At 38.6% G+C, this 11018-nt stretch overlaps 2 protein-coding genes across 5 annotated transcripts in view; one reads left to right on the top strand and one right to left on the bottom strand.

Moving 5' to 3' along the window:
- The window catches only part of LOC136259725 (uncharacterized), a 25647-nt gene extending 19967 nt beyond the window's left edge, over nt 1–5680 (bottom strand). The window contains exons 1-5 of one of the 4 annotated variants that reach the window (XR_010703346.1): nt 2695–5680; nt 2358–2527; nt 2260–2304; nt 2037–2171; nt 617–809 (exon numbers count right to left, since the gene is read on the bottom strand). Coding sequence is in view for 1 of the 4 variants with exons in the window: in XM_066053251.1 (XP_065909323.1) it covers nt 2037–2171; nt 2260–2304; nt 2358–2454 (277 nt within the window). In the remaining 3 variants the exon portion in view is untranslated. The remainder of the gene's footprint in view (nt 1–616; nt 810–2036; nt 2172–2259; nt 2305–2357; nt 2528–2694) is intronic. The other 3 variants (XR_010703347.1, XR_010703348.1, XM_066053251.1) reach the window with 3 other exon arrangements.
- Nucleotides 5681–9796: 4116 nt separating this feature from the next.
- LOC136236143 (uncharacterized) lies at nt 9797–10540 on the top strand. Its single transcript, XM_066026278.1, has one exon. It carries the CDS (start codon nt 9797–9799, stop codon nt 10538–10540), a length of 744 nt encoding a protein of 247 aa, XP_065882350.1.
- The last annotated feature ends 478 nt before the right edge of the window (nt 10541–11018 follow it).

Below are 11018 nucleotides of genomic sequence, written 5' to 3'. Positions count from 1 at the left end.
CTGCAGTTTGGGAATAGTTGCAAGTGGAGCTCTGTGTAAATCATGAAATAAAATAATTCTGGTAGATCTAGTCTACCAGAATTATTTTAACAGATTGTAGTTTAGAGTTTTAGTTTATTTCATGATTTACACAGAGCTCCACTTGCAACTATTCCCAAACTGCAGTTCAGTGCAATAGATACAACTGGTGTATGATGACCAGTTAGTACTGCTATTGGTTCAGTAGTATCTAATATAATGGAAAGTATGTAATTCATGTACATACACACAGCAGGCTACATCTTAATACTTTTTGAGGAGTAAATGCAGTGTTGAGGAATGCTACAAGATTTAATTTTGCTGTACATAGCATTGGACAGATGAACAATGAATAAGTATACTGAAATGTGTTTATAAGTGGAGAAAAGGTTACTGTAGTTCTAGGCACTTTTACAAAACAGGTGGAGTTAACATGCTAGCAGGCAGCAAAATAAGAAATGTTATAAACGTGGACTGAAGAGGACTGCCAAACTATAGACTTTCCTAACAGTACAAAACCAATAGTCAATATCTGTATGAATTTACTAAATAGAAACAGATAAACAGACAATGCACAAATAATCACACAATAATTTACTTTTCATAGACTCTGACGTTGAACTAATAATTCGGAATTTTTGTTCACTCCATTTCCACAACATTACAGTGCAGTCACATGATCCACTTGCAATCAGACCATCTTCATTATAGGAACATAACCCCTCTGTCTTGATTATAATCCAAACATAAAATTGTACTGTGGTGTCCAAATACACTCTGAATTAGTTGATCTGTTTGCAAAAATATATAATCTAATGTGGAAAACTGTCAATGTACACATTGTGAGAGAGCAATTATAAACATGTCAATACAGTATGCCAAAAGCTATGAGTTGAAATTTCACCATGAATGCAACTATAACCATAGTGTATAAGACTTTAGACCATAGTAAGCTAGCTACTGATATAACCATAATTTTGAGTAGCTATTTTCATGGCAGTATCTATAATATAAGCACACAACCATGGATGGTGGTAGGGGTGGTCTGGTATATCAACAGAAAGTGGCCGAGCCGGTCATTTGGAGTCTCCAGCCTTAATACCACCATGCAGTGCCACTCAAAGTAAAAGAAATGAATGCAGTAAACATCTGGGAAACTGTCCAAAGGTGCCAGTTACTCTAGCCTCATGTTCCATCTGGCCAGTGGCATTCCAAGGTGCAAGTGGCTGGCACATGTCTCCAGAAATCCAGTTGTGAAAAACAGTCCGAGTAAATCAGCGGCATGGCTATGGTATTGGTGTGACTATCTATTGATGGTGAAAGTCAACTTCAGTGTTGTGTACAAAAATTGATTTTCAAAAATTTTGTCACATTAATTATGGTAATCAATTAACTCACTGATACCCCAAAGACATACACCAGATTACTCTAATAGAGCAGTCATCAATACGAGGGGTACAATAAGGTGTACAACGGTGTAAGACCATAACAGACAGTATCCATGGAAAGAGAAATTTTACACAGTGTATGATTTTGAGACCTCGGTAAGCTTTAGAGTATACATTAATAATAATAGGGCAAATACTGTAATACAACAGTCAAGCTGATCTATACTTTTTAAATGTGTTCATTTCAACACAGTAAACAGAGCAATCAACCAACTATCTTAATAACAAGGGACGAAATATTGGAGCATTCCTCACAGAGCATAAATGGCTCAAGCCTGTGCCCAAAAGTTTCTTCATACATAAAATATAATACACACAAACCAAATATAACTGAGTGAAGAAAGCACGTCATATTCCTTACAGCTTGTATGTGGGACACTTTAAGTGGGACAACTTTATACAAAGGAAGGGAATTGGAAAAAATCCATGTACTGCACCAAAATCTCTATCAGGTATTGCATACATTACAGGTGCATAGTGAATCACATTAAAGAGGTATTCTGAAATACAGAGGTATTTACTAAAATAAATAATAAGTACAAAACCTTATCAGTACAAATATCACAGTACCTGTTTCGGTGATATAAATCTGAAAGCTGTTCTTAGACGCACCACATGTGAACAAAAATTGGTTGTCTAGTGTAGCAGTGCAAAACAACTTTGTATCACTAGCTTCAGTAAACAAAATTCCCCGTTGCTTCAAGCCTAAAAGAGAAAAGTAAACACAAACTTAACAACTGAATTGGTGAACTACAGATAACATTAACATACAGGAAACATCACTAGTACTTACTGTTTATGACATTCACTTCAAGCAAACATGTTGGCTGCCGCTTCACTGTAAATTAGTAATAAACACAACACAAAGAAATGGTTAAGCAATTATTGTACCTTCAGTAACATTCCAGTTAGCTGCACAGTATACGTAACTTGCTGACAGAGACAAAATAGTTCTTGGATATGAATACGTCTCCTCAGGATGTAACATAATAATGGCTACATCAGGACTGACTTCAAGCTTGCTCAAAAGAACTAGTAGCTGGAAGACACTGTGAAATAATCTGGAAAGGAAATAATCATAATATTAAATGTTGTTGGAATTTATTAGAAAAAAACAACACAAAGTTGAATGCATCATTATTGACAAGCATCTACTGAATGGAAACGCAATTATACATTTGCTACAGCTACGTGAAGTATTTTTGGCTCCATACAGAACATAGTGTACCTTTACTGGTGGATTTCTAAGTGGGTGTGGATTTTTCAGCAGTTGATTTGGCATTTGACCAAAACTCTTTATCTGTTCCTCAAGTAACTAAAAAGCACATACAAAGTCACAATGCATTAAATAATTACAGAGCTAACACGTAGTCCATGTCTTGATAAAATAAGTGTACTAAAGTTTATTTTATGGGAATGGAAACTGGACCATTCTTAATTAAGTACCGTATAGCAGGATTTTCAATTTTTTTTTTTTTTTTTTGCGGGTTGCCACCATCCAAAACTTTAAGGTGGAAAATTTTCGCATCTTTAGGGTTGCATACAATCACTGGGCTGGACTGGGCTGGATTCAAGTATTTTCCCTTTTTAAACCAAATATTAGGGCACAACTGACAGATTCTTGTGAGAAAATCTTGATATTTCCTGTACAAGGCATACATAAAATCTCTCAGAATTATGCTTACTGAATAAACACTATGGGTAGCTATGAGATTTCTGTGAAAGTTTCACACCTCTGTGCATAGCTGAGAGATTTTTTTGTGAGATATTTTAACACCTTCAGCACAAACATCTTAAAATCTCTCACAATAAAATCTCTCAGAGTTACATTCATTGAGTAAATGCTACATGCACAGGTTTAACATGGCCCTGAGAGATTCTGAGAGATTTCTGAGAGAAAAGAATTTTCTATATATTACTCCTCTCAGCAGTATGTCTAATTCAAACTGGGAAGGAAGGTATCAGTTGGTTGAAAGTTGCAGATGGCTTGCAAAGAACATAGCTCATGTGGCATCTTGAGAAGTGACGATCACCGTGGAACTAAAGCTTCTCTACAGGTTCTTAAGCATGTTACTTTTAGTGACACTGTTTCTGTGAAGTTTTACGATTCTCCATATACTGATCGTCAATTTTGCTTACAAATGGATATAAATGTGACAGGTAGAAAGCATTGTGAAGGATTGCAAGGACCACTGAACAAGACAGAAAAGCTAATAGCTTCAAGCTTTCATGATCATTGGTGCTTTGATAACAACAAAGGAATGGCTGATTCAACAGATATTCTTCGTTGGTTTAATGAAATGCTGACTAGAACAGGACATACTAAATGGAAAAAGAACAGCAGACAATGGGCCTATGTGCAGTGGAAGTTCAGCATTCCCAACACTGAAGCTAAAGTTTGGATGCTAAAAAAACTTGCAGAATAATTATTTTATGTACTAAACTTTAAACTTTACAAATTTAACTACCCTATCGCACTGTAAAATTTATGTACGTTGCTATGCACAGAAATGCATTTTGTTTTTGATATGTACACACTGTACATGTTTACAATTACAATAACATTGGAAATACAGTTATCTGGGGCTTTTTCTAACATTAGACTCGAAAGATGTAGGACAAAGATGCTATTAGGGTAATTATTTTTTAATTTGTACATAAATATGTAACTTATAACTATCAGTATTTGGCCACAGTTTTGTTGATAGTACAGTGGAACCTCCCTTAATGGTCACCTGAGTTAGGCAGCCACCTCTCTATAAAGGCCAAATATTTCTGGCCCGAAGGTGACCGCTTTAGACAGGTTTCACTGTATACAATAACTACACTTGGGTTACTCGCGTAGAGTTGGGATAATGGTGTGACATGTATAGGGTCTTTCATACACTACTATATACTTGCTCTTTCACTAGTAAATACATTGATTTATGGATTCTAATATGTCCGATGTTAAAACATGTTTTAGTTACTGTGCTGCTATAGTTTTCTAACATTGCCACAGTACAACAAACAGTTTGGCGCCATGGGGGAAGGGGGCACAGGCTTCCAACTAACTCACACATACGCTTTTCTGTCTGTTCAGGCAGCATTAAAACTCTATAAAATCCATATTTGGGCCATATGATTTGTAGCCACTAGTCTACCCCTATGTAAGTACAAGATATACTTTTTGCCTCAAGCTATATTAGTCTCTCTCCCATACCCAAAATATCTTGAAAATGCTATCTATAATAAACTGGCTACATTGCTTGTACAGATATGTAGATTGAAAACGCATCTGTTGTGATTACATAGTTAGAACTCATGGTGAGTTATTAGAATAATAATACCTTATCATTTTTATATGCATAAAAATAACCCCTTTAGCTCAAATCTATGTAAATACAGTACAATCAACGAAACCAAATACCACTCATGGTGTAGGTAAGGACTACTGCAAAACCTGTTCTTCTTCTTCAAAAAAAAAAGCGAATACCACACTCTTTTCAATATAGTCTTTACTTCCCTTGTATCACAGTCAGGTACCAGTACTTTTCATACTTTCTTTAAACTTGCATCATCAAGAGTTTCCAAGTTAATACATCCAGGGTAAGTTAAATAATAAATAGATTCTGTGCTTCCACAGCAGCTCTTCCTACAACAGACACATGAATCATTGTTAAGATCATAGTGAAATGCCCCACAAGCATGGAGAATTTGTTACTTTAACGAAGACTCACTATATGACTAATAATAGTTCATTTGTCTATTATTTAATTGTATTGCTTTGTATTTGTCATGTCTTGTATGTTTTTCAGTTTTGTACTTGTGTATTTGTATGTGTCTCAGTGTACTCTGACGTAGAAGGACGGCTATAGTCAAATGGCTACAGGCTAAATGATGCATCACACAACCATACAACTACCAGTTTATGCTACAGCAACAAAGTCATGATCAACCATGGCATGTGCCTTTTGGAGTTCCGACAAAATTTGCTCCTAGCACTACTCCTTTACCTTTCTTCTTGTGCTTGTCTTAGGAAACCATTAATCTTTAATATGACAGTTTTCTTACACTCAAAATTTAATTAAAATGTTTATGCTACTTCAGTTATAACTTCAGTTATAACAATACAGAAAACGTTGACTATGCTCCAATGATCTATCATGTGAGATACCTCCACCAGAGGGTCACTTGACATTAGCAGTCACCCTAATACAACAACTACAGCCATATAATAGAACATTAGACATGCATAATATATCACTCATCCAGTCTTAATGTATTTTTGACATTACTTTAGCAAAAGTTATTCAGCATCACTGATCTTTATAGTGCGATTGCTGCAGTCCCAATGGCAAGCCCACAATTATGCTAATATTAAAACGCTCAATTATTTGAGTGCCATGTAATAATGTGTCCCGCTGAGTGAAAACCGGCCATTTTTGCAAAATTATAGTTTGCCATGAAATTCTATTGAAATACACTGAGTAAAAATATGCATGCTACATGAAAATTTACGCACGCTTTTTAATAGCATTCATACGCACTGAAATTAGGCTCAAATTAAGAAAGCCTGTACATCACTGGATTTGACTGTTTATGCATATGGAGAAAATCTTGTTGCAAAGCAAAGGATACGTGAGTTATGGGCACAATGCAGCAAAAATGACGTTCACCATCATCGTTTTGTAGTTGGGATGGCCTTCTTCTTTGTCAACATGGAGGAGCACAGGGAAAGCACTATAACTTGATTGATTTACCAGTTTATGGTGCACAGATTGAGACAATTAAGTCCCATCTTCATAGCTTGTTTTAATTGTGAGTTATGATCAATTATCTAAGCCCCTGTAATTTAATGAGGTTACATAGCATATTAAACCAAGTTAATGGAGGAGCAATGAAAGGCGCATTGGGCATTAATTAGAGTGTCAGGTGAGCATCAATCAGAGTTCACGCATGTGCAACAGTCAACACGTGCATTGGGTGTTTTAAGAGTAGTGGGAGCGTTCAAGCGAGATCACGATTTCCCTGAGAGACATGCCTAGGACGAAGAAAGGAAGTGAAAAAAGATCCCTAATCCGAATACCACGACGACGGCTGAAGAGCAACTCTCTACTACCAGATTGGGCCAAAGAAGAAAGAACCGTCCTACTGGGGCTGGAAAAGAATCTTCTGGAACCACTAAATCAACTAAAAGGAAGAGTACAACGGCCGATCCGCCACGTCAGAAACATCAGCGTGTGGCTACTATCCGTGAACCAGAGAGCAACTCCTCAACCAGTGAAGATGATGAAGAATTCGATGACAATCCATTAACCAAGGCCAATATTCCAAAAATTGTTGAGGCAGTCATTAGTAACCGGAAAGTGAGGACCCTCAGGAGAAGAGCCAAGATAATCCCCACCTAGGTGAGTAGCTTGCCTATCTGTTCGAATCGTGTGGCATCAGGCGTGACGGCGTGGCACTGTGCGTGATAATTGGCATAATGCAAAGTCAGCTGGCGTGACAACGTGGCACTGTGCGTGATAATTAGCGTAATGCAAAGTAAGCTTCTTGCGGTTACGCCGTATGTCACATCTCGCTTCGTTATGCGATTCGAACACTTACAAGTATAATGTGTTTATGTTGATGGTAATTATGGTAGGGATATTTGTAGCAGTGTTGTGGGCATTAGGTAGACAATTAGGTAACCATGAAGCCATACACCGAGACTACCTTGCCCAACTGTCTAGCCAAGAGATAATTAACAAATATATATATATATATATAAATGGACATACCATTGAGCCCCATTCTTTCTGCACTCTACTACTATAATGGTGTTACCTCTCTCCTGCACCTTCCTAGATCAGGAGCATGTCAACGTACTTTCATCAAAACGGAAGAAGGCCCCTCATCCTACCAACCAGCTGTCTGCACCTCTAATAGCAAGTTCAACTATACCACCAGTCCCATCAAACCTGGTTGAAAAGATTGAAGCTGGCAAATTCATAGAGATAGGAGACCTTGTTCCAAGCCACTTCGGTTTTGAGGAGACAGCAGGATCCAAGCCAAAACAAAGATCAATTACCAACATATCCGAATGGCTACAAGCATTCACCATTTATGTGTCATTCGTTTCTAAGAAGCATGTTCTGGACTTGATGGGTTACCAGATCCTAATGCTGGAAGCCAGCAATGAATACCAGAATAATCGCTGGCTGGCATATGATCGACGATTCCGACAGCTCGCCGCCTCCCAACCAAGCTGCAAGTGGTCTAACACAGATTCAACACTTTGGAGCCTAGCTTTTACAGGCCAAGCCAAAGTAAATCGCTGCAAACATTGCTTTAGTTTATTTCACCAATCCATAGACTGTGAATTTGCCTCAAGTTCAACCTCCAGCTCACGTGACCAAACGCATCAAGCTCCAGGCTACTGACGATTCATTTGCCATCAATGGAATGAACAACACGCTCAGGGATGCACTTTCCCAAACTATCGTTATGAACATGTGTGTTATTACTGTTCCTTTAATTCGGCTGTGAAGGACATCCATCATAAGGCTTTGTTCTGTCCTAACCCTCCTGCCCAGCAGTCGACTACAAACCAATGGCCTGGACCACTGTTTCAATGATGTAGACTGCGGTCAAAAAACTTTTAGCGTGCCACTATTTCATTTAACTACTAGTATGTGTACTCATATTGTACAATATACAATCAATTTTGTTTGCTGTGCTGTTCAATAACATGTAATTGCTATGAGGTATCTACCTTAATAATTCATATACATAATTATTTATAATTCCAAATGGTGTCCTAGAGCCAATCCATTGAAGGGATACAAAATCAGAACCACAGTGTGCGAAATAACCTCAGGACACCAGACAATTACATCAGTTGTCAGGCCATAATTGAATTTGTTCGGAAATAGTGTCCTTTCAAAGTGTAGCAGAATTTATTGGGCTAGGAGGGAGGCAGGCCATAATTGAATTTGTTCAGAAATAGTGTCCTTTCAAAGTGTAGTAGAGTTTATTGGGCTAGGAGGGAGGCCAGACATGATGATATTGACATGTAATTAAGTTATTTGTCTGTGGTGACCACAAAGGTATTCCCAAGATGTACTCTGAGGTTAACTGCTGTGCCAGCCTACTTGTCTCAGACCTGTACTGCAGTAGTAAAATGTATTTATAAACTGATTTCCAGTAGTACTTTTACTTGTGTTTTCATCATCACTTGTACAAGTTTATATTCTAAGCTAGAATGGACAAGACATCAGTGCATCTCTTATGTTCATACACTGTATTAGGGTAAAGCCAGTACAAATGTATTCTAAACAATGGTAGCATAAGCAAAATTTAACCACTTATAGCTATGTAGAAGACCTTGACAGAAGTCCTTATGACTCCTTTCCTTGTAATAGAATTGATTCCATAGAAGCTCTTTTATGTGACCAGTAGTTACCCTTTAAAATACTGTAGTATCAGTGTGAGTGGTTGAGTAGTAATCAACATGGGTGGCCCCAGAAGCAAACATATCTACTGTAACTTGGTAAAAACACAGGAAAGGAGAAACAACAAAAGTTAAAAAGTACGGTCAAATTGCTTGATGTCCACTCAACTTTCACAATGTCCGGACAGTATGTCAGGACATGTTTGAAAAGTTATTTCGCATACTGGAACCATACCCTCAGTGGCTACAGCAATGGCAGAATCACCTTACTCCTGTCCCACTTTTCAATCAAATCCTGTAGAAGCTAGCTACATTCACACTCCACTCATCTCAACTGCTTGGCTGTATCACTTAAGGCATCACCCACATCAAAACCTAGTCCAGTATTTCCTGCAGAGTATCTCCCTTGGCTTTAGAGTGGGTTCTAATGGGAGTGGTACACAATCAGCACAAAGGAACCTTCAAATCATCCTACAGTTGTGGATGACTATCTTCATAATGAACTATTACTAGGCAGGATGTTGGGCCCATACCCACTGTCAATATGTCCGGGTGTTCACATAAAAAGATTCTGGGTCATCCTGAAGAACCATCAGCAGGATAAGTGGCGGCTCATTACAGACCTGCCCTACCCAGCAGGTAGTAGTGTGAATGATGGCATACCTTCACAGCTGTGCAGCCTGACCTATGTAACCATAGATGATGCCATATTAAACATACTTAAGTCAGAAAAAATACAATGTTGGCAAAAATTGATATCAAGAGTGCCTTTCGCCTACTACCTGAACACCCAGCAGACTGACATTTACTAGGGGTGAGATAGAGAGGCAGTATATATATTGATCATTGTATCCCCTTTGGTCTTCATTCAACACCAAAATTATTCAATGTTCTCACTAACCTTTTAGCCTGGATCATGGAAAATGCAGGTGTTTCTTATCTTGACGTCCCCTTAGCACCCGATAAACTAGAAGGTCCTTCAACATCCTTGTCATTCCTGGGAATCATATTAGACACTGAAAGAATGGAAATTATGCTACCAAAAGATAAACTCACTAGAATACAGCAACTGTTGACGACATGGCTCCTCAGGAAGAAAGCTAGAAAGAGGCAGATTTTATCACTAGTAGGCACTCTCCAACATGCCACAAAAGTTGTGCGTCCCGGCAGAGCATTTGTCTCAAGAATGTATTCAACGGCAGCTAAGCTCCACGAGATGCACTTCATCACTAGGCTAAACACATCATTCAGGTCCGATTTGTTGTGGTGGCATACATTTCTCCAATCATGGAACGGTCTCGGTATTCTTAGACACCCAACTGTCTCATATCCGGATTTCTGTGCCCAAACAGATGCCTCAGGAGCATGGGGTTGTGCAGCGGTGTTGGACCTCCAATGGTTGCAGTGGCAATGGCCCCCAGAATGGTACAAAATAGGGATAATGGCAAAGGAGCTTGTGCCAATCATTTTCACTTGCATTGTATGGGGGCCATATCTGTCCAAACACCACATTAACTTCCATTGTGACAACGCTAATTTAGTCATTGCCATTAATAAAGGCTCAAGTAAGGATAAGTTTGTAATGCATCTGCTCCGCTGCCTATCATTTTTCGTTGTTCACTTCGACATTTACATTACTGCTACTCACCTACCGGGGTGATCAATGTGACTGCTGATCACCTTTCTCGTGGTCGGTTAGATCAGGCCTTCCAAGTTACTCCCACCTTGTCATATCAACCTACAGTGATACCCCACACAGCCTTCCAGTTAATCTTTCCTTGCAGGCTTGACTGAATCTCCCCCCACTTCCTTCAACTTTTTCATAAGACTTTATCATCAAGACACACGGTAGTGTGTCGTGCGGCCCAAGAAGCCGGCGCGCAACCCCGTGAGTATATTGACAGGAAGAAAGAAAACGCAATTTTTGCACCTCCGTAGCTCTGTGCTGCCTTGATGAAACAAGACGAATTTTGCTATGTACATTCCCTCCAACATCAGTACTCCACATTCCAAATTTGAGCGAAATCGCTTCAGGCATTCCTGAGATATGCGACTTCACAAATTGGCTTAGTTTCTTCGTTTTTTTTTCTTCTTATTTTTCTTCCTCTTTTCGCACACTTACAAAAACTGCTATAAAA

The sequence above is a fragment of the Dysidea avara genome, chromosome 1 (genome assembly GCF_963678975.1).
Source record: "Dysidea avara chromosome 1, odDysAvar1.4, whole genome shotgun sequence".
NCBI lineage: Eukaryota > Metazoa > Porifera > Demospongiae > Dictyoceratida > Dysideidae > Dysidea > Dysidea avara.
The sequence above is the reverse complement of the archived record's forward strand: the minus strand, read 5'-3'. Positions and strand labels throughout refer to the sequence as shown.

Bases quoted from the DNA above. Each gene is read 5' to 3' on its own strand.
- LOC136236143 (XM_066026278.1), top strand. From the start codon at position 9,797: ATGGAAAATGCAGGTGTTTCTTATCTTGACGTCCCCTTAGCACCCGAT.